General features: G+C 48.0%; 1 protein-coding gene across 5 annotated transcripts in view; it reads left to right on the forward strand.

Annotated features, from left to right (window-relative positions):
* LOC142587385 (uncharacterized) overlaps positions 1-24,573 on the forward strand; it is a 498,611-nt gene that overhangs the window by 36,340 nt on the left and 437,698 nt on the right. For 4 of the 5 annotated variants that reach the window (XM_075698346.1, XM_075698349.1, XM_075698344.1 and 1 more), the window contains exon 1: positions 5,292-5,437. The exons of the other annotated variant lie outside the window; for it this stretch is intronic. In XM_075698346.1, coding sequence (XP_075554461.1) covers positions 5,318-5,437 — 120 coding nt within the window. In that variant the 5' untranslated portion in view covers positions 5,292-5,317. Of the gene's footprint in view, positions 1-5,291; positions 5,438-24,573 lie in introns of those variants that run through there. 5 annotated transcript variants of the gene reach the window in all.

Genomic DNA, 24,573 nt, shown 5'->3' on the forward strand with positions numbered 1-24,573 from the left:
AGGCTGTGCTGTTTTAAAGCACAACGTGGTGTTTTACTATTACACTTTCTATATCGATATTGTGCCATTCGGAAAAAAATGTGAAGAAAACGAATGTCTCCCGGGACGGTCAACAAATAGCATACAACCTGAGACATAACAATAAATAAAGAAACATTGCAGATGCTGATTTGTAGCGTAGCGCCATCCCCTAGATAGCAGCATATTCACTAGCCTGCACCGAAGGCAACCTCCTTATTGAACAAGCGGTAAGTGATCATCAAGAGAGCAAGTGAGCTTCAATTAAAAGGAGCACTTTATAAGACAAAAGATCTTGAATATTCATCAAACGGGCAGTCATTATACTACTTATCATCACTATCATACGCTATCTTTCTGTTCACTACAGGAGGAAGGCTTTTTCTGGTTATTTCCAATTTCCCCAGCCTTCCAATAGCTCATACCAACTTTTCTCTACCAATTTCCCTATTTCATCACTTCACCTAATCTGTGAAAGGGAAGCGCACCGCACCTCAAGTGCTTTACCTGTCCTGGTGCCCCATTTTGCAACCCCGTACCTGCCCTACGCATTATATGGCCTGCTCAGCTGCATTTTATCTCTAAAAGCTATTTTTTTCGCTACAATATCGGCTATCGCCATTTGCACTTTGATTCACACCGCCCTCCTCCTGCCTCTGAATGTTACGCCTTACGTTGTTCGTTTCATCGGTCCCTACGTGGCCCTTACCTTTATTTAAAGCACCTTTGTCAGCCTCCAAATCTCTGTCGCAAATGTTACCACCATTCTTACGCGATGTTTGTACACTTTTTACAGAGCGGAGCTCCTAAGGCTCATTCAAACCGACCACTGACAGAGGTCGCGCAACCAAGCTGATCGAAAGCGACCAGTAGCAAACAACCGCAAATGGTTGCTTTTCTCCAAAAGCGACTATACTGGGCCAGTCTCTTGCTGCTCAATTTTTCAGTCGTGCCACCGTGGTCACAAAACTGCTAAACCAATCAGTGGCGCAGGGAGAAGTCATGTTAGCATGTCTTTTCATTCTGCGTCCTTCTGCGTCGCATCAAATACAAAGTCCACACTAGCACGACCCATTACCGGAATGTAATTGATGTTTGTCTTCGTGATGCTGGGGCGCAGCTGTTCCCGCAACGTGTGGCTGTTGCCAGAACACAAAACCAGCGAAGTGCGCAGGAACTGCGAGAATCCCTAGAGTTCGCACTGAGAACGATCCTCTCCGGGATTGCGACTTGAACGTCGCGCTCGCCCGGGCTTGCCGGTGTGAGCATCGGTCATGTTCTGTCGCTTTGTTTAGTCTGCAGCCACCAATGGTCGCGCGACTTACTCAAGTCGCCGGTGTGATTGACCCATTAGGCACCCTATCCAGGTTGATCATCAGCGTCCCTCGGCGTAACCGCGCGAACGCGCTCGTGTCACTGCACGCTGGCTTCGATGATGCTCATCATGCCAGCGTTCTGATACTGCCCCTTCTTCTGCGAAGGCTCTGAAGTTACTGCCCTCCCCCCCTGAAATTGGTTCGGTGATTGCGGACTTAAATTCGTTGCCTGAATATACAACGAATTTAAAAGACGTATTCAGCTGCGCTTAAATTTCTCACTAAGGCGTATCGTAATTGTCGAACATCTTTTTCAACAACAGGGGTAAGTTTCCAGTATGAATTCGGCGATACCTGCCAATCTAACACAATTTTATTCTGCTTTGAATTTCCTTGTCAGTCACAGTCCCCTATGAGTGACCTAGATTAGCGTCCTCCTCGACACACTCTAAAGATTCACTGGCGATCATGAATTCTTTACTGGTCAGGCTATAGACCAATATCTTGGTCGTCTCCAAATTAGTTTTCGGCCCTACTCACTCACTCTCCAACCCGCTTACACACTTTCTCAGTTAAGGGCCGGTGTAATTTTTCGCAGTACATTCCCAGTGTTGCTGAACAGGACAATGCCATCAGAAATGCTAAGGTTGTCATGATATTCACCGTTGATCCTAATTCGTAAGTCTTCGCAGTGTTATAGCTTAAATGCTTTTTCTAAACCTGTAGTGAATAACATTACAGATATGGTGTCTCGTTGCCTGAACCCTTTCTTCATAGGTAATTTTCTACTTTTCTTATAAAAAACCAAGGGCGCTGGGGAACCTTTGTAGATATTCTCCCGGATATTGAAGTATTCCTCCTGTATTCTTTAATTACGCAATGCGCAGATGACTACTGGTATCCCTACTAAATGAAATGCATTTTCATAACCAATTAATGACATAAAGATAGGATGATTGTACTCTGCAGGTTTGTCAATTACCTATTTATGAATTGTAGAATATCCCTTCCTGTTGCCAGCTTGTTCTCGTAATTGATTTTTTATGGTTTTTATATTTTATATGGGGAATTTTATATGAGCCCGTACAGTCAACCTAATGAATACGTTATGCAAGGTAATTGTTTTAAATCGCGGTCATTTTGTTAACGGCAATGTAGAAATAAATTTGATTGGCCGAATGAATTCTCTAGAGGTTCTTCTTTTTTTGATTCGCGCTAACAAGACTTAAATTTCATATATGGCAAATTTTACGTCCGAAACCCTATTGTCTTTCTTGTCTTGAGTGATTGCAGTTTTCAAAATGCAAGAATAGTATCATCATCATCATCATCATCATCATCATCAGCCTGGTTACGCCCACTGCAGGGCAAAGGCCTCTCCCATACTTCTCGAACAACCCCGGTCATGTACTAATTGTGGCCATGCCGTCCCTGCAAACTTCTTAATCTCATCCGCCCACCTAACTTTCTGCCGCCCCCTGCTACGCTTCCCTTCCCTTGGGATCCAGTCCGTAACCCTTAATGACCATCGGTTATCTTCCCTCCTCATTACATGTCCTGCCCATGCCCATTTCTTTTTCTTGATTTCAACTAAGATGTCATTAACTCGCGTTTGTTCCCTCACCCAATCTGCTCTTTTCTTATCCCTTAACGTTACACCTATCATTCTTCTTTCCATAGCTCGTTGTGTCGTCCTCAATTTGAGTAGAACCCTTTTCGTAAGCCTCCAGGTTTCTGCCCCGTAGGTGAGTACTGGTAAGACAAAGCTATTATATACTTTTCTCTTGAGGGATAACGGCAACCTGCTGTTCATGATTTGGGAATGCCTGCCAAACGCACTCCAGCCCATTCTTATTCTTCTGATTATTTCCGTCTCATGATCCGGATCCGCCGTCACTACCTGCCCTAAGTAGATGTATTCCCTTACGACTTCCAGTGCCTCGCTGCCTATTGTAAATTGCTGTTCTCTCCCGAGACTGCTAAGCATTACTTTAGTTTTCTGCATATTAATTTTTAGACCCACTCTTCTGCTTTGCCTCTCCAGGTCAGTGAGCATGCATTGCAATTGGTCCCCTGAGTTACTAAGCAGGGCAATATCATCAGCGAATCGCAAGTTACTAAGGTATTCTCCATTAACTTTTATCCCCAATTCTTCCCAATCCAGGTCTCTGAATACCTCCTGTAAACACGCTGTGAATAGCATTGGAGATATCGTATCTCCCTGCCTGACGCCTTTCTTTATTGAGATTTTGTTGCTTGCTTTATGGAGGACTACGGTGGCTGTGGAGCCGCTATAGATATCTTCCAGTATTTTTACATATGGCTCATCTACACCCTGATTCCGTAATGCCTCCATGACTGCTGAGGTTTCGACTGAATCAAACGCTTTCTCGTAATCAATGAAAGCTATATATAAGGGTTGGTTATATTCTGCACATTTCTCTATCACTTGATTGATAGTGTGAATATGGTCTATTGTTGAGTAGCCTTTACGGAATCCTGCCTGGTCCTTTGGTTGACAGAAGTCTAAGGTGTTCCTGATTCTATTTGCAATTACCTTAGTAAATACTTTGTAGGCAACGGACAGTAAGCTGATTGGTCTATAATTTTTCAAGTCTTTGGCGTCCCCTTTCTTATGGATTAGGATTATGTTAGCGTTCTTCCAAGATTCCGGTACGCTCGAGGTCATGAGGCATTGCGTATACAGGGTGGCCAGTTTCTCTAAAACAATCTGTCCACCATCCTTCAACAAATCTGCTGCTACCTGATCCTCCCCAGCTGCCTTCCGCCTTTGCATATCTCCTAAGGCTTTCTTTACTTCTTCCGGCGTTACCTTCGGGATTTCGAATTCCTCTAGACTATTTTCTCTTCCATTATCGTCGTGGGTGCCACTGGTACTGCATAAATCTCTAGAGAACTCCTCAGCCACTTTAACTATCTCATCCATATTAGTAATGATATTGCCGGCTTTGTCTCTTAACGCATACATCTGATTTTTGCCAATTCCTAGTTTCTTCTTCACTGTTTTTAGGCTTCCTCCGCTCCTGAGAGCATGTTCAATTCTATCCATATTATACTGCCTTATGTCAGCTGTCTTACGCTTGTTGATTAACTTCGAAAGTTCTGCCAGTTCTATTCTAGCTGTAGGGTTAGATGCTTTCATACATTGGCGTTTCTTGATCAGATCTTTCGTCTCCTGTGATAGTTTGCTGGTATCCTGCCTAACGGAGTTACCACCGACTTCCATTGCACACTCCTTAATGATGCCCACAAGATTGTCGTTCATTGCTTCAACACTAAGGTCCTCTTCCTGAGTTAAAGCTGAATACCTGTTCTGTAGCTTGATCTGGAATTCCTCTATTTTTCCTCTTACCGCTAACTCATTGATCGGCTTCTTATGTACCAGTTTCTTCCGTTCCCTCCTCAGGTCTAGGCTAATTTGAGTTCTTACCATCCTGTGGTCACTGCAGCGCACCTTGCCGAGCACGTCCACATCTTGTATGATGCCAGGGTTAGCGCAGAGTATGAAGTCTGTTTCATTTCTAGTCTCGCCGTTCGGGCTCCTCCACGTATAGCTGACCGGAAAACTTTATTCTGGTCCTGCATGACATGAATACTGGGAAAAATAGCATAAAGCGAAACAATATTTACAGCAATATCAACATTAGTAATGGTTACAGAATAATAAAAAGCTAATGTGACAGCTTCATGTTGTGGTACTTTTCTTCAGGCTCATTTTCATACTGAATTAACGTTCACACAGAAATTGAAGTTTAGGAGCATAATGGTTCAAATGTTCATGACTTTACAACGACTCCAGAAGTTTCATTCGCCTTCGATATTAATGAAGTTATGACGTCACTGGCTATTCATTTTTGTCTTCCGCTAGTATGAACTAAACAAACGTGTGCAGAGTATAAGTAACGACCTCGGCAGTGCACACAAATATCCTGACAAGTAAGGAGGCGCCGCCTGTACAAGCGATGACATTGTTGCTGGTGCACTGGTTACTGTCGGCTATATTGTCAGTATGCTCTCTCGAAATAACAGAAAAAGACCTGTCGGCTCCAAATGAGTTACAAAGCTATGAAGATCCTTCAGAGGTATTTGTGCCATTTGACACTTGTCTCATTAACTTTAATGCAGAATGCGATAAAAGCAGAGCGCAAATTTACCTGTTTACTCTGCTCTGGCTGTTTTTATTTTATATAAGCTATACAATGTGAAGCCGGAGCCGTGAACAACATTATCCCTTCTAATACATTGCGCACTTTCTAACGTTTTGTCACACATTGTGTTTTTTTTTAAGTATAAAGCATATAAGATTATATGGTAAGGAACTTCAATGATTAAACGTGGATTTGCTTCACCAAGGTAAATAATGTATTTCTTTCATAGCGCTGTATTAGGGCAATATGATGTGCTACTGCTTGGATGTCATTGAGCGTGCTCTTTCACCTATTGCGCCTACTGTTTGAGACATAGTATTGCGTTATTTCCGGAATATTCCTCCTACTCACTGTAAATTTGCTGTTTCCCGTCTCTACGGCAGATGAGGACCGATAACACACAACAATGATATGGCACGTTCCACTCAAATCTCATGAGATACCGCTCAGCCGGCAACGCAACAAGCGGCAGACCCACAGGCGCGCAAGCCTCTTTCTTTTATAGCCGCAAGCGAGACGTACGCATGTGCAAGCTACGATAGCGAGTGCGCAAGGTACCAATGGTGCTGGATTCTACACGACTGCCCTCCCACCATTTAAAAACGTCAAGAACAAAACAATCGGAAACGAAAAGTTTAACCGACGATTAGAATGTTCCCTAATGAAAAATTTGAGCGCAGGTCTATGCGTGTTTTCCTCTCGCGATATATTGGCCGGCGTGGACAATCAGTCGCAAGCGGCACATTGCAAACGGAGAGAAGTGTGGCGCAATAGCCCCGCTAATCAGGAACTGGCGAGAAGAAGCGCGTGAGTGACGCATGGCCGCACTTCACAACAGCCGCCGTAGACAGTCCTCCGCCCATGCAGTCCTTTGTTTCCATATATGGTACCGGTCGACGCGCTCGCCGCATTCCGTGGGGGAAGAAACGGCGGCACGTTACGCTGGCGCAATCTCGTAGCGGTCGTCGCCGCAGAGCCCGTCTTGCGGGGCACCATGTTTTGCCTCTCACGCATTCGCCATACCCTCCTCCACCGATTTCCAGCTTATGCTCCCGCTCGCACCCTCCTCCTGCGCTTTCTATCTGGCCCTCTGTTCGCTATTATTGTCTTTCACCCTTTGTTGAGCTTGTAGGCTCGGTTACGCCGAGGGACGACGCCAACGCGAAACGCAGGAACGGGCGCCTATGTGCTGTGCTCAAAAACAGGCGAACAGAACTTTGTCAATAAAGCGGTCGTCGCCTTTTCATTTGGTTTGCAGGTTGTACCGACGCTAGGACGCTATGCTACCAGCGAGCTCATAGGGTTGAATCCGTGCCTACAATCGGTGGCTGCGATAACTCGAGCTTCTTCGGCACGGGAAAAAGTTAGATGTCTGAAACATTTAGGGCGTCGTTCACTCCACCAGTATGGGGCTCCGCAAGTATGCACGAGCGATCTCATCGCCTATTCACTACTTAGAGGCCTTCCAAATTGTAAGCTAATGCTAAGGCAAAACCTAATGGACACATAAAATGATGGGTACGTTTCATAAGGAGATTACCAACCTACAAACTAATGTCGTGCTGAGGTGTGTTAGAAGTAATTCACACAGTCAGGGGTGAGGGTTTCTGAGTCGGTTACCCCAGAAAAAAAGGTCACCGTCGACGTAGCGCGGTGCTCTACGTTTCTGTAATTTTACTACGGTAATTTTACTGTCATTGACATCACCGAGAAGTGCACCGAGCAGGGTACGAAGATGCTTTTATGCATGACAAGATACATATGAGCGATAGTGGAGGAAAATTGGTTGGATGTTTATTTGCACACCGGCAGTAGCTCGCTTAGGCGGCCCCAGGCAATCAGGAAGGAGGGCTAAGCAGTAATGATAGCGATACACCAGCTGTATTTCCGCTGCTTTTACCTTAGTTGCTAATCGTATTTCCTACACTTTTATACATGCACTAAAGGAGGTCGTCCTGACAGTTTTTACTTTGGGACCTGCTTCTATATTACATTTTCTTTGTAATTGTATGTCTGATGATAATAATAAATTACTATTTAATAAAACAGGCTGAATTAGACCACAAGGAATAAGAAAAGACACACAGAGGTTAAAATACAGACGGTAAAATTTGTTACATAAATATTCAGTGTGTTCGCCAGCAGGAAAGGTGGCTTGTAATTCAAACACAGCTGAATGACGAATCCATCAGCGCGTACGCCATCACCGAAACGCTTCTACTAGATCTGGAGCAGCCATGTGTTATTAACCATTTTGTATTACAGGGGGCGCAACAGAATTGCTCGGTCAAGGAAACACGTAAATGCAGGCATAGAATTAGGCAGGTTAGCAAAGCCTTTATTCCAAGTTACGACTTGAACTACAGTGTTACAACAGCAAAATATTCCTTTATTTAGAAATATAATAGTATCTAGCGTCGAAATTGTACAAAGGGTGTAATATTCAGCCGCGCCTATGCTCCTTGCATACAGGAACCAGTGCGGCACAAATGCATCAACGCAGTTTCCAGTGTGATCCAGTGAACTGTAGTGAGAACCACTGCGTGCACAGCTGTAACAAGTGCTTCCTAGTGTGTTGGCGGGAAACCAGCATATTGCCCAGTGCGATCCAACTTTTTTCCAGTGTTCTCACTGGCGAGCCACGGACTCCCAGTGAGCGCCACCGTCCCAAGTACGATGCAATGGTAAAAACGCGCTGGAAGGCCCTCGAAGACGCTGGTTTTTGCTAGAGGGATGTTACGCAGTATTGGCGTCCTGCCTCCTTGAAGGAATGTCGTGCCTAGTTTGGGTCACCTGGGGGTTAAAACGTCATACCCGCCTCATTTACATTCCCATCACGCTTAGAAATACAGGTCAAGGTGAGATTAAGGGTGGCATTTCTCAGAACGATAGAGCGAACGGTTTTCATCATGAAGTAGCCTGGATCACTCCCATCGATAATTACGGGAATCTTTCTTTAGGAGATTGGCAGGTGACACACGCAACCCTGGCTTGGCAGTCTGCCACGCGTTGCGTTCTTGCCTAAGTTATCCTGGCATCGCAAAACTTTTTTCGCTCTGACCCCTTTATGGAAAATAACGCGATAAAACGTGACCCTAATGGCGGGAAATAAAAACGCTCAAAGTAGAAAACGCAAAACTTCAGAATAAAAAAAAAGATAAATCCTAACACTCCCCTAGCTAGTAGGGCGTCGATGCGAAATCGAGCTCCGCCGACGTGCGCACCCAGGCCGACGAGCTTAGAGACATCGCCGCATAAGTGAAGGGCAAATGAGAAAGCAGAAGGGCAAAGGGACTCTACACTCGGCGAAGTAAAACGTATGTTTGAGGAAATGTTCGCAGGTTGACAACACGAATTCGTGCAGATGCGCCGGGTCTACAACAGCAGATAATGCGGATGCGAGTGGAAATGTCGCAGCGGTTCGACGCCTTCGATGGTAGAGTAGCGCAGCTGGAAAACACGTCGAAAGATGCTCGACCCGAAGGAGCGAGGCCGGTAAAGAGCAAGCCGTACAGCAGACCAGCTGCGGCTCAGGATAGCTGCATGGAGAACTCGAGCAACCAGCATTGCACTGCGTAAAGAGTGCATTGTATAGCAGCGTAATTGTCGTGGGATTCACCGTAAGAGGCACAACCTGCCTAACTTGGTAAAACTTAAGCAAGTACATGACGTAATCGCCCTCCAGGAAACTGGTGGCAGTACAATATTATCAGGATACAAATAACGTGTCACGCTAGATGAAATATCAACAGTAATCTCACTGATACACCGAAATATAGCGGCTGTGGAACACGGCACCGGCATACAAAACATACACCAGGTCCTAATAGAAATCATTCCCTACCAAAACAAGAAGGAGGGAAGCCTGTTCGTGCTGAACGTATACAGCCCACTCCTACGAAAAGTAAAGTTTGACTCGTTTTTCCGCAATGCGGTAAACGTAGTCGACACAGAGGCGCTCATCATCGTGGGTTACTTTAACGCGCCAGACGCGGCCTGGGCTTACACCATCGAGACCGTTGAAGGCCGCAACTTGTGCAACGACGCGCAGCATGAGGGGCTCGCGCTAATCACTAAACCACGATATCCTAATAGAATTGGCAATAGCGTCCACAGGCGCACTACGCCGCAACTAATAATTGTAAAGAACATGGCTAACCCGAAATGGGTCAACACGAACTTAAATCTAGGCAGCGATCGCTACATTGTGAACACAATGCTACTAGCCGGACCGCGTAAAAAGAAATGCAGGAAAATAACGCTAACCGAGTAGGACACATTTCGTGAGTGCCACTACGATGATGCGAAAGGAACCACCGATGACATACTGAAGTGGACACAGACAATACAGCGTAGCGTGAACAAAGCCGCAATAAATTTTCCCTAAGAGGTAGGCATGGAGGAAAGGGGAGCAAACTCCTACCCTTGTAGGAGGACAAACACATCTTGCAAAAGTGCTAGAAAGGTAAAAATCACAACCGGCGCCTGTGAAAGAATATCATCGCGAGAAACAGAAGACGCCGCAAATAGAAGACCGAGCTGCAGTGCGAAATCACGTGCGCTCTAATGGACAGAGATTTCGGAATGTCCGAAACCTGTAACGAACTCCGTAGCCTCTTTGTCCCACAACGCACGTAACCAACACAAACACAAAGTCTGCAACGGATACTACACATCTACGCAGGTACGGTGGTAGAGCTGCTACGACATCTACGCAAGATATGCGTAGGACTTGCAACATAGACCCGACATAGGGAGTACCAAGGGAAGGATAACGTCGACCTCAACGACCCCATAGTGGAGGGAGAGATACGATACGAACTCGCACGCTGGTCCGGCCGGTGTAACAAATGAAGCATTTCGCAACTTAGACGAAGAATTGGTTACCACACCAGAAGAGAACCTTGGATGAGTTGGTGGTGATTCATGTTTCGGAAAATTAACAACGCAAAATAGACGAGCACGAAGGAAAAGAAGAACAGCGTTCTGCCAGCGTCAAGTGCCAGTGCCATTTTCTTCTTTTCCTTCGTCGCCGTCTGTTTTGCGCTGTTAATTTTCCGAAACATGAATTCGTTACCGCTATCACAAAGTTCATAAACGAATGTTTGGAGAAGGGGACATTGCCCCAGCAATTCAAAACCATCCAAATCGAAAAAAAAATCAGAACCTGGCAATAAAGAACACAGAAAATCTCAGGGGCCATCTCACTGACGTCGTGCATTGGAAATCTAATGGAAAAAGTAGTTCTAACGCGTCTCGCCATATACAAGGGCTACAACGGGCTATACCCACACACCATACTCAGCTTTCGACCAAAACTCTCGACGCAAGAGGTCATGCGGGAACTAAAGAACCAAGTCTTGAAACTGTAAAAACGCACAAACACGAGAAAAAATAGAGTGGACAGGACGAAGCGCTTACTCACAATTGAAACATTTATTGCAAGAATACAAATATATGCAGACAAAACCGGAGTAGGACAGCTGAGCATGCGTTATAAGGCTCACGGATTACATCATTTGAAAGGCAACGTTAAAGCCAAAACAGGATGGCGAAAAAGTTCACACTATCAAGAAAGTTGAATTCCTTATCGTTTAGCAAGACTGAGGGTTGGCTGACGCAGTTATCTCCTCTTTTCTCTATCCAGAACGCCTCTGCCATTTCAGGTGCAAGTGGTCAGTGCTTTTGAAGATGATCTGAGTATTTTCGAAAACAGAATAACAGCCGCAATCCCTACAGTGCGCGGCTAGATGCGTTGTTTCTGATCAATTATGTGCCACCAGGTGCTCTCTTAGCCTCACGTTGACGCAATGCCCAGGCTGGCCTACGTAATCCTTACCGCACTTAAACGGGGTCATATATATGCTATGCCTATCACACAACCTACAAATTTTCTACGCGGCTAATATAGCTCAGCAATGGCTTCCTACGAATAAGCGAAACAAATTGTTTGAAGTTTCTTTCTCGCTGAAAAAGAATCTCAACCTTATACCTATTCGTACATGCTTTCATTGATGTGATATCCTATGTAGGTATGGAACGACAGCTATTTTTATAACCATCGTCCTTGAGTGATCTGACTGTTTTCTTTTGTTTATATTTCTTTCAATGTGTTAGCACAGGCTGATCTAATGTCAGACTGAGGATAGCATGCTTATTCAAGCTTGTCAATCTGGTTGAGAAAGCTCGTTTTCATCATGTGTTGACGTGATTGTCTCAATGCGGAACCTATGCTGGTCTTTATTATTCCTCTTTTTACAATTTTGAGTGGTGTGACCTGTAGATAAGGGTAGGTTTAATAGACCTGGGTCGCTAGTACCTGCAGACATAAAGTGGTTGAAATACTAGTCTTAGTTCAAGAAACTGTATTTGGTTATCCTGGGGCAATTCCAATTAAAAACATAATTTCAAGCAGTTTTTCTTGAAAACCTTTAAAATGTTTACAATATCGCATGTTAAATTAGTGGCATTAGTTAAGACCAGAAATGGTCTACCTATCTGAAAACCTTAGTCGCTAGTCCTGAAAGATGAAGCTGTATGTCTTTATCGAGGTTGGTCATAAAAATTCCCTTAAAAGTGGAGTAACTGACTACCCTATGCAAATTCCTGAACGCTGAACGTAAGGTTCTTCCTCCCCCTTAGGCACAAACGTAGACTTTAGGTAAAAGCTCAGCAACCCTGGAAAGCTTGCAACCGAGGTTCTACTTTTAAAACCAAAGGTTCGTCATTAGCGACTGCGATACATTCTTTCACGCAAGCCATTAGATCATCATGAGGTATAGAGTAATACATATCTTCGATGTTCACCGGGGAGGACGAAGAAGAAGCCGACCAGTGCGTATGTGGAATTTTCGGCTCCCGCTTCTGTACACGTTTTCGGACTGATTTCTGTGATTCCTAGCAACAAAATGTGCACTATTCGACGCACTTTCTTCTAAGGAACACGCCGATGTCCGATTTTTCTTCCCGTCAGTGGACTCTTTTCAATTTCCGAGACTTTTAGTTCGGACCACGCCGCGGCTCAGCGAGCCCTACCCGACTAGGCCTATCGTCGGGGGCGAGGAGCGAGCAGGCCCAGGCCTCGCTCGTACACGTGCGCGGCAGCATGCCCGCTATGGAGACCGTCGTGGAGGGAGAAGACATTTCCCAATAAGATGCGAATCGCCCAGGCTGGATGACGGCCATGGGCAGAAACAAGAAGGCCAAACCGGGACCGACCGTTCCGGACCGAGGCAACAGGGACGAATAGAGATGAAGGGCGGCCGCCGCACGGCCGGCTCGCAGAGCGCGGTCAAGCGCCTCGTCGCTGCACCGAGGCTCCCCCGGCTACCGAGGGACCACATTCGCATCATAGTGAGGCCGAGAGACGGCCTCAAAGTAAAAAAAGTGAGTCAAATTCGCCTGGCGCAAGCACTAGCAATGGCGGCCTCACTGCCGCCGAACGAGACCGAGGAACCCAGGCAGTACACCAGCATTGGTCCAACCATGGCCCAATGCTGGCAGAAATTGGTACCAATGTTGGACCAATGTTGGCATATTGGCAAAGTGCAACCCAATCCAATGCTGGCCCAGCGTTAAGGCCAAGATTGGACCAATGTTATGCCAATGCAGCAGCCATTGTGCTGCCAGCGTAGGACCAGCGTTAAAGCCAAGATTGGACCAATGTTATGCCGATGCAGCAGTCATCGTAGGACTAGCGTTAAAGCCAAGATTGGACCAATGTTATGCCAATGCAGCAGCCATCGTGCTGCCAGCGTAGGACCAGTGTTGAGCCATATCATTGCCATTATTAATGCCAGCTTTGAGCCAATGCCCTTTGCATGACGAATATTTTAGCTACGCTGGCTTTAGAACACGCACACATTCTTACCGCAAACCTTTTGCTAGCGGCATTTTTTGTAGCAATTGTCCCCCCCTTACCGTCTTCCTCAATAGTAGCTAGGAAAGCTCGACAAATAGATGTCAAGAAGCAGAAGTCATATATGCTTGCAAATAATAATAAAAGAATACTGAAATTGACGTTTATGACAGTTTATTTGCGAATAAATTTTCACAAACAGGCATTTTCCGTGGACCTAGATGGGTGACGCTCGGTTATCTAAAAACAGTTTATTTACAGGCACTGCCCTCAGGATAGGAAATGGGCAAGGTGCCGAGGACGGTGGGCTGGCCAGGGGTTTCAGGGCAGGGAGCTGACGTCGGTAGGCAGGTTGGTCAGTGCTTGGATGAGGCGGGCTGATCAGGTCCCCGATAACGCGGTGGTTTCGTTGAAGTTGCTACCATTTCCCATAGCGACTTCACCATTACTTGGAGGAGATGCTTGCGCTGTAAAATAAAAAGAAATGTCATCAGAGATGTTGGTATGACAAATGTATGTGGCACTGTTTTCATTTGAAAAATCGCCATACCGCAACAATATTATAAGTCTCAGCAGAGAGTTCGAAGGGGTGAATCATGAAACTTTCTTGCAAGAGATTTGTCAGGTAACGCTTCGTAATATTTCGACATATATGGCGTATCTTGTACAAGGTGTAACGTAATATTTAGAACAGACATAAAATGCGCAGGATCCGTCCTCCTTGTTCACAGCCCACACCTAGTCAGCGTAGCACTCTATAATTAAAAAATTGCAGCAAAACCTGCTACAGCACAAGAAGCCTAGTTTCAGACTGTGTAGACACAATGCGGCCTTCGTGCGAAATTTTTAATGTGGAAACCGAGAAGTTCCGTCAGGAAACAGTAGTAAAAGAGACATTATACGAAAAGACAGAAATACTGTCGGCTGGAAATGATGCTTGACCTATAACAGTGAGCAGAAGCGTGGTTCCTCGGTATCACTAGCAGGATCAGGCCGCGCGCGTGGCTTGATAAAATCATAGTCCGGGAATTTGGGTGAAATTCACAGAGATTTACACCTGGTTCCACTCCGGGCTGCAAATAAAAAGAGCTATGTAAGTACAGGCACTCTACATTAGCCAGGCCAGTTCCATCAGCTCTGAGGCACTGATTCTCGATTCTCCTCAGAATCCTGACCCACCAAGGCCGCGGAGCGTACATGCAAAATATACAATGCGCAGGCAAATTCGCAATGCCGTTGCTTCTTATGGAAAGCTAATGTTCTTATTCACGATCAATAAAGCAGCGGCTAAATTTATGCGACTTCCCCTGCTTGCTACGTGGTACACTGGCTTTTCTCTTTAGGGGACGCATTTCGGTAAAGGAGAAGTGCAAAAATGGCGGTGTACCATGCATGGAGATGACATGGAAGAATATATTTCTGGTTCCTGCGCAGTGTGGCTGTGATCACTGCGTTAGTTTTCAAAACACGTTGTTCAATCTCAGCAAGTCGTAGAGCACTAAAAGCCGACAAGGCGAAAATTGGCTTATTACGGGCCAATGTCCTCCAAAGACAGCCCACTAGTAACCCACATTGGCAAATCCATACGAAAGTCGGTCCAATAATTCCCGCCTTGTTGAACGGCAGTGCCAATATTGCTTACTGACTGTGTAATGTGGGCCAACATTGGATCTCTATCAGAATGGCACAGCCAATATTGTTTACTGACTGTGTAATGTGGGCCAACGTTGGATCTCTATCACAATGGCACAGCCAATATTCGCGCCACGCTGTTAACCTTAGGCCATCATTGGGCCAGGAATCAGAATGCCACTGCCAATATTGGAACCACCCTGTTAATCTTAGGCCATTATTGGGCCAAGAAGTGCCAATATGTCTCCAACGTTGGCCCAACCTGACGTGCCGCCTGGGAAGACATCGTTTGTCCAAACGCAACCCAGAATATTCTCGTCGTGTCCACGCCAACCGAGAAGAACGCGAACGCATACGCCGGAGTTCACAAGCTTCACCTAAGAGAAGGCGCATACAATGTGGGCGGATACATTGTGGCGCCGGACAACACGTGCAAGGGGGTCATCAGAGGAGTGGACCCCGAAATCAACGAGGCCCAGCTTCAGGCCATGACCGTGAATCAAAGAAATCCCAAGGCCTTGGAAGCGAAGCGGATCACAAAGACCTCGACGGTGGCAGTGCTCTTCAACGGCATGAAAGTGCCGAGCTGCGTCATGTGCGGCGTAAGCCTAATATGCTGCACGCTATACAGGCGGCAGAACGACGTGTGCTTCGGGTGCGGTGACTTGGGCCACAGCGTCGACGTCTGTCCAAATCCTGACAAGAAGTGCCGCGGCTGCAGAGCCAACGACCCGGCTTAAGACCACCAATGCTCGCCCAAGTGCGCCCTCTGTGGGGGCCAACACCCGACGGCGGACAGCAAGTGCAAGCACCGATACCAAATCCCTTACGTCGTGCGGCGCAGGTGGCTCCGACGCAGAAATGCGAAGAAATCGCAGCTGCAAAGCCAGCCGGAACAGCTGGAGAGTAAGTCACGCGATTCAAGCGTGGCAAGCGCGCCCAGAGGGGGATGTTCGACAACGCCCACACTACAACGGCGCAGCCGATCGAGAGGCCGTTCCCGCTCCAGGGGGCGCTCCCGCTCCCGAGTGCGCATTCAAGAGGGGCCGACCTGGGCGCACCGGGCCAAGCCAAAGCAGCAGCCGGAATCACAATCAAAGGTAATGCAGGAAGCATTGCCAAAGCATAACAAGGAAGACCCTAGAATAGCTCAGCTAGCGGAAGAAAACGCGCGCCTCAAGGCGGAGATTCAGAAAATGAGGGCGAATTTTGAATCGTTTCGGAAACAAGGTTCCACTCCCCAGCTAGTCGAACAACAGCAGCTGCAAGTGCCCCAAAGTACACCGACCCCGCAAGGGCAGCAGTCTGTTCGCTCCGTCAAACGCAGGGCCCCTTCCCTGACGGAGGAGGGAAATCCGGCGGGACCCGAGTCCAGTAGCATCCTATTGGGAATTAAGCAGTCGATTAGCTCTTTGCAGCTAATGGTCCAGTGACTAGCAGAAAGCATGCTAGCGCTCGCGGCAAAAGTGACGCGTATCGAAGCACACATGGCGCCTGCAGGCGCTAAACAAATCCAAGGCATCAATCATGGTGAACAACTCAACTAGAAAGCTGGTAGTGTGACAGTGGAATTGCGCTAGCTTCAAGAAGCGCAAGTCTCCACTGCTACAGTTTGTTGCCCCACAGATAGCCAAACCGCACGTCATAATCTTACAAGAAACATTGGGTAGCGAGGCGACCCTGCCCGGCTATCGGATCGCCTCGTCGAAGTTCGAACAGGGTAAGCGCGGAGTGGCGACCCTCGTTGCGAACAAATCCTCTTCCCAGGAACGAGATTTCAAATTAGGCAATGCGAAAGTGGAGGTAACCGTGATCGAATTCATACCGAACAGTTGGCTGAAAAACAGCGTATTCGTAGTGAACGTGTACAGCCCGTCCTCTGACCACAGACAGTCGTTCACATCGATAATAACGAAGGCGGCCTCAATGGCCAGGGGGGCCCCGCTAATAGTGGCAGGTGATTTTAACGCGCCCCACGGAGCCTGGGGTTACGCAAGGCCAATGCCTAAGGGAGAGCGGCTATTGGAGGCAGTCACTACGTGCTCGCTAGAGCTGGTGACGGACCCCCGCTATCCGACTCGACTAGGCACGTCGGTGGCGCGGTACACGACGCCCGACCTGACCTTCGTCAAGAACGTGCGAGGGGCCGAGTGGCGCAACCTGCACGAAAACCTCGGCAGCGACCACTACATACTGGCGGTCACGACCCCCATCAGGGCGGCACCACCGAGAGAATTTAAGGTCACCGACTGGGACGCCTTCCGCAAAATAAGGAAGGAAGACACAAGCGAATACGCGGATCTAGACAGTCTTTTTAGAAGGCTCAAAGAGGATGTCAGCACCGCGACGAGGGTTGTCCAAACTGAACTGAACGTGGAAAGGATGGACGCGAGATTGGCACACCTATTAGAGGCAAAGAATTCCATCACGGCCAGGTGCAAAACGCAAAGACTGAATCGCCGACTGCGAAAGAAAACAGCGGCACTAAACCGGGAAATCGAAGCGCACTCGATCGAGCTTTCCAAGCAACAGTGGAACGAGGTGTGCGCATGGGTAGATGGACAAATGAGAACCGGGCCCAAATGGAACCTCCTAAAGCAACTGCTAGACGACAGGCAATCCAAAGGCAATCAGAGATGGGCAATCGATAGGATTTTGCAAAAGCAAAAGGAGCAGGGCAAAACGGAAAGCGAGTTCCTAAAGGAGCTAGCGGAGACGTATCTCCCACTGGGCCCGTCAGGCGACGGCGACTATCCACAATACGCCGGGGCAGAGGTCGAAGAACTCGACGCGCCCTTCACGGTATCGGAAACCTGGGATGCCTTACAAGTCCTCAACGGACGCTCCGCTACGGGCCCGGATGGGGTCTCGAACAAACTGTTGAGGAACCTAGATGGAAAGTCGGTCGAGAAGCTCACCGAAGAAATCAACAGAGCGTGGGAAACGACGAGTGCCAGAGGTCTGGAAAGAGGCCTAGGTCATACTAATACTGAAACCCGGTAAACCACTTGCGGCGTAGAACATGCGGCCAATATCGCTAACCTCGTGCGTAGTAAAGACGGCCGAACATGTCATACATAACCGAGTATCGCGGTACATAGAGAGAGAGGGCCTCTTCCCACATAACATGGTGGGCTTCAGACCGGGCCTCTCCACACAGGACGTAATGTTACAACTCAAAAAGCACATAATCGACGGCATAACAAGAGACGCCAGGGGCATACTGGCCCTGGACATAACGAAAGCGTTCGACACGGTGAAACACAGATTTCTAATGGAAACGATCTCGGTGATGGGGCTCAGCCGGTAATTCCACTCTTAGATAGGCTCCTTCCTTAGAGACAGGAAAGCCACGATCAAAATAGGACAGGCCAAGTCCGATTGGTACACGCTGGGCGCGAGGGGCACCCCACAAGGGGCGGTGCTCTCCCCACTATTATTCAATCTGGCCATGAAAGGGCTCTCAGACCGCCTGACGAGAGTGACCAACGTCAATCATGCCCTGTACGCAGACGACATTACGGTGTGGTGCCCGGGAGGGTCCGACGCAGAAGTCGAGCGGGATTTTCAAGAGGCACTGGACTCAACGGAAGAGTACCTGAAGGAAACGGGACTCCGTCTGTCACCCAGTAAATCAGAACTGTTGCTGTATAGTCCCTCGAAACAAGGCATGAGGAATTTGACGCCGATTGATCAAATACCGATCAAATTACATACGAGTGCCGGCCAGCCGATTCCCAGAGTGGACACTATAAGAATCCTGGGGCTGCTAATTGAGGCTAAAGGCGGTAACACGCAAACTGTCATGAAACTCACGTCCAAAACGGAGAACATGCTCCGGCAGATCCTCAGGGTGACGAACCACAGAGGAGGGCTCAGCGAGAGCAATCTCATCAGACTTTACCACGCCTTCCTCATGAGTCACGTAAATTACTTAGCCTCAGCGCTAAAATGGACCAAGAGAGACGCGGCCAAGATAGAGACACTGATGCGCAAGCGCATCAAAAGGGTGCTAGATCTTCCGATCCCTACAAGCACGGAGCGGCTCGATCGGTTAGGGGTCCACAATTCACTATCAGAAATCATCGAAGCGCAGACCAAGGCACAGGTCGTGCGGCTGTCGACCACCAGGACCGGCAGACACATCCTAGAAGAAGCAGGGATAAATGCAGAGGCAGAGTTCAACAGGCGCAAGGTTGCGCTCAGCGCGGCGGTCAGGGGCACTTTCAAGCTAGAACCGCTTCCGAGAAACGTCCACCCGCAATTCAACGAGGGGCGCCGAAAGGCGAGTGCCCGAGCACTGCTGAAATCGACCGCCAACTGCCCGGGGCTGGCGGCATTTGTAGACGCGGCCCAGTACGGGCGACGCGACCGGTACGCGGCCGTCTCAATACGCTGGGATGGTACGATAATTAACGCAGCATCAGTTAAGGGGGTAACGACCGAAGTAGCCGAACAGGTGGCAATAGCCATGTCAATGAGGGACCCCGAACGTCTTTACGTCTACACAGATTCGCGATTGGCGCCCGGAGAATTCGCCTCGGGCTCGATATCGCGGGAAGCGGCGGCCGTCCTCGGCAGCGAGGGAGCCGCGGGTCATCACATCGTCAAATGGTTTCCAGCCCACATGGGGGCCGACGTGCTGTCCGAATTTCCCAACGCCAATGAGCTGGCGCACGGACGCGTGCGAGGACTCACGCACCACGGCGATCGTGGGGAGCGAAGTGGAGGGGAGGGAGGGGAGCACCGAGACCCGCTGCTCACCTTCAACGAAATAACAACGAACTATCAGCTGTCGAGGAGAACCAGCCTGCTCCCCCACGCTAAACTCACTAGACCACAGTCATCGATATTCAGAATGCTTCAGAGAGGACCGTTCCCTTCGAGAGGCAGACTGAGCCGTTATTCACCAGAAGTAGAGCCGCAATGTCCGGATTGTGCCGAATCGTACTGCTCGCTAGCGCACACGGTCTGGCAATGCTCCGCGTTAAGCGGCACCATGTTCACTAAAGAATAAGGATGGGTGGACGCCCTGCGAAGCGACGACCACCAGACCCAGCTCCGGGCCGTCCAGAGGGCTCACGAAAGGGCGGAGGCTCACGGGCTTCCCGTCCCAACGTGGGGGCGGACCGCGACCCCTGCCGACCACTAAACCATGAGTGGGTGGGGAGGGGTTCCTCAGGACACAATAAAGTTATTTCCTCCTCCTCCTTCGATGTTGACCCGGAATTCACTGCATTTACTGGGATGTCAACACCGAAGGTCCGTATTACTGTATGCCTCATGATCATCTAATGGCTTGCGTGAAAGAATGTATCACAATCGATAATGACGAACTTTCTTTTAGTCTAAAAAGTGCAACTTCGGTTGCAAGCTTTCTTGAGTTGCTGAAATTTTACCTAAAATACGTCCTGCAAAATCTCGGTAACACGTACGCTGGGTAAAAAAGAGATAATTATCACATGCCAAGAAAAACCAGAGAGCTCATCATCATACCCCGTTACCGAAAAACATGCACCTTGAACATCAGCGAGAGCGGAGGAATGTAAGAGCGCAAGCATTACGCAAGAACTTTCAAAGAGACGGGAACAAGGTCTTAGTAGACGTGGTGGAATATGCAAACGGTCGACACATAGAAGTGGTCGCCTGAAATCAAGTGGACCACCAGCTTGCCAGCAACGCCATTAAAACAGTAAATTCGGAAATCGCGGGGAAAGCGGTCATAGCGCTTCCGCTCGCTTCCACAACGGCTAGCATCGTAATCGGTGATTCTAAAAACGTGCTTAACAACTTTGGTAAGGTAAATCTCTCGAAAAATGCGCTAAGAAATATGACTAACTTTTGCAGGGAGCATGACGTTCACCTCATAAAGACGCCTGCGCGCTCTTCCCTCCCGGGCAACGAAAGTGCACAAACCCTTCCTGAGGAGTTAGCGAGCCAAGCAGGGGCAGGAACAACGCGGGGCCCGAGTGTGGAGAGAGACCACATCGTGAAATACTATGAAATCACCAAACACTATAAATTGGGGAGGCAGTATTACTCCCGCCACACTCATCTTTGACTAAATTGCAAGCGAGAGCATGGCGCCTACAACAAGCAACTTCCCAAACTCGATCGCTTATAATCATTCTCACCCAGAAGTCTATTCAGATTGATGTAACTCTGTAATCAGCGGGCGGACCTCGGGCACATGATCTGGGCTTTCCCCAGCATAGTGCGTAGGCCACACAACAGATATGCGAACGCAGAGCAGTGGGATACCGCTCTGCACAGCTCAGACAGCAAGGTGCGACTGCAAGTGATCAGGCAAGCCGAAGATAACGCTGGGAGACAAGGGCTCCAAGCCACCATCTAAGGTTGGGAAGATAACTCCCTCCCACTTGCCGTTTTCAATATAGGCTGTTTCATCATCTGCCCCCTTTCATGAATATTTGTTGTGTAGACATTCCGAGCTCTCAACGCTGCTAACCTGCGGATATGACTCTACGCTGCGCGTCAAACTTCACGAACCACACACAGAACGGAGAAATCCTTCCGAATGCTCCTTTGTTTCACAATGATTCCGTTGGTAAAGGTAAAATTGGCATGTTTGTCAATCATTCAGGCGTGTGCACTGTCTCTTGCACAGACGCGTTTTTGTGGAAGCCGCGATGGGCACAGCATGGAGAAAATGATGTTGTCAATGTTCGTGTTGATCAAGCACTGGTAGTGCAGAATACATTCCATATAGGTTTAATGGCTTGCCTGACTGAAGTAGGTGTACTGTAGGAAAGGCGTATTCTTGAATGCCGTGCGTATCGTGTGTTGTGCATTACATAGCTAGTGCGGAGCCTGTAAATATTCATTGAACATGTTCCATGACAGTAATGCATAGGGACACTGGAAAAATCTCGAAACTTAATCTTGAACTTCCAGCACGCGATATGGTTCACTTAAGTACCGTTCCCTTGGATACCTTCAAATGATGCGCAAGCAAACTTCAAAGCAAGCTCATAGCAAACAGAATATCGTAAATTATTAGGCTTCCTTGCCTTTTGACGTAGTCTAAATGACCAAGTAGCAGACACCATGCAGTTCATACTATAGAAGCTTGGAATTACAATAAGGCCTAGGTTTTCAAATGAACAACTGCCCCTTTAAAATACACGAAAAAATACGACAAAAGCTTGCAATCGCCCGTTGTTATATGCAGCAATGTATGTTACTTTTCATGATACCTATTATTTGTGTCTGCTGAACAACATAAATATGCACGTGCAAAAGTTGGTGGCAACCAGTGTTGTTCGATGCACTAAGCAGATAGATGACAGATATTGTCAGGTTCTCGAAGGCATGAGCACGTGCAGCAACATGTTGTGACGGATAGCTCTCTTAAGGTGGTGCCAGCCGCAAACCACAACGGTTTTAAAAGAAATGAAAATAAGGAGCTTACGAACTGTTCTTCTGCTACCTGGGTTGATACCAAACGCAGGGCATTGGTTAAATATGGGTTATCCAGAAGTCGCTGCGTTATCAAGGAGTGCACATTCGAAGCGCGCCAAAGAGCTAGCTTGCACGAGCCGGGTAAGCATTGTTCTCTCGCATTCGAACAAAGATTTGCGAATACAGGCAAATATGTAAAGAACAAAAGCCCTTTTTGGAGAAATGAACAATATTATTTATTTTCCATTCCTACCAGCACAAAGAGAAGTGTAGATGGAACAATGATACAGTAGGATGACGCAATTGAAACCAATGTTTAACGTATGCAAACGCCAGGTGGCCACCTCATTACGCCGACAGGATCATCTACTGCAGGTTAACTGCAGGCTCCCACACATTGAGCTTCATCATGCTGCCACAGTTATTCTCACAGCCTGATCCATAGTAGATACCTTTTGAATGCAATAGTGCATGGATTTACTTACAGCCAGAGTTCAAAACTTAGTACACGCAACCATGCACATGGTTTTAGGAAATTTTAACTGAACCGCCACTGTTACGGCGTTGAGGGACTTAGTCAGCAGCCCCCTCGTGCGAACGCCATGGCTTTCATGGGAGTGTACGTAGACTCAAGCAGAGATATCATTGCTAGAGATTTGGTGTTAGATTAGATAGGTGTCTATGCGGTGCCCTCAGTGTGCAGAGCAAGCTTATTATGACTCTGTTCATGCTTCGTTCTTTCACTGGCAGGAGCGCTGAGTGGTGGAGTCAGTTTCCGCCATCTGTTAGCTGTGCAAAGCCCTGCGCTTACGTATTTAGCTGCAGGACAATCTTCTAGCACGCGATGTCACTAGCTCTTGCCAATTCTGTAATACTGTTTCCCGTGCTGTCTGCGTTGTTGCCTCCGCCGGGGGACCTTTAAGGCCCCCCGGCGGAGGCAACACACCTCTTTGGCCTCTGCTTCACGTAGACGGCACCCCCGGGCTGACCCACCCGGGGAAATCGGCAGTCGCCTTTTCCTGTCCTCCTTTCCAATATTCGTCTTTCTCTCTCGCCTTTTTCATCTTTCCTGTCTTCTCATCACTTCTCCTCCCTTCCTAGTTTCCCGGTGGCAAGGGTGAACCTTGTGTAGCTAGCCAGCCTTGGTTATGCTGTATTTAGTTATAGCAGCGAAGTACGGCTTGCGTTGGCAGGGTTTCTCTAGCAGGAACTTCTGTCACATCCTCCTCTTGGGCTGCATGGTGGGTGGTCGGCATCGCGGCCGAAAACCCAACTGAACTTACAGAAAACGCCTTTCTTAAACTTCCTGACCGCCCTCAGAAACGAGGGCGCACCGAAGAGGTCTTTCAGTTTTTCGGACGACAAGTCCACAATTTTCCTCGTTTTCACGTGATCCACGCAGAAAAACTAGCTAAAGAAGTGCAAACAATCTCACCGTTCCTTGTATCAAAGTCTCTTACTGACGTTTTTGGTCCAGGATATCAGGTGTCGAGGATGGCTAGCGGTGACCTCCTCTTGGAGCTCCGCGATCAGAAGCAATTATCATTTATCAGCTAGTATCATTTGGGGACACCCAAGTAGTAGTAACACCCCGCCGCACGATGAATACCTCCCGCAGCGTTGTCTCGGACGATGATTTGCTGGAGCTCACTGAGGCTGAGCTCTTGGACGGCTTCAGTGAACAGAACGTTATAAATGCCAAAAGAATTAAGATGATGCGAGATGGAAAAGAAATCCAAACAAAACACTTGATAATCACCTTTGGTTCGAGTGTCCTGCCCGAGTCAATCGAGGCAGGGTACATCAAGCTCCGTGTTAGGCCATGCGTGCCAAATCTCCACCGATGTTTTAAGTGTCATCGTTTTGGCCACTATTCGCAGAGCTCCCGGGGCCGCCAAACTTGTGCGAAATGCAGCGCGCATGAACACACTTCTGAAGCTTGTGAGAATTCTCTCCACTGTGTAAACTGTGATGGGGAGCACGCCGCGTACTTGCGGTCGAACCCTTCCAGCAAAATAAAAGGAAATTGTAACAGTTAAAGTAAAGGAAAATATAAGTTTCAAGGAGGCACGCTGGCGGGTATCGTACCTACCCAAGAAAACCTTTGCCGATGTGGCGCGTCAGGTGGCAGCGTCACAACGGCCTCCGGTGGCTGTCC

The sequence above is a fragment of the Dermacentor variabilis genome, chromosome 7, assembly GCF_050947875.1.
Source record: "Dermacentor variabilis isolate Ectoservices chromosome 7, ASM5094787v1, whole genome shotgun sequence".
In the NCBI taxonomy this organism is placed as follows: Eukaryota; Metazoa; Arthropoda; class Arachnida; order Ixodida; family Ixodidae; genus Dermacentor; species Dermacentor variabilis.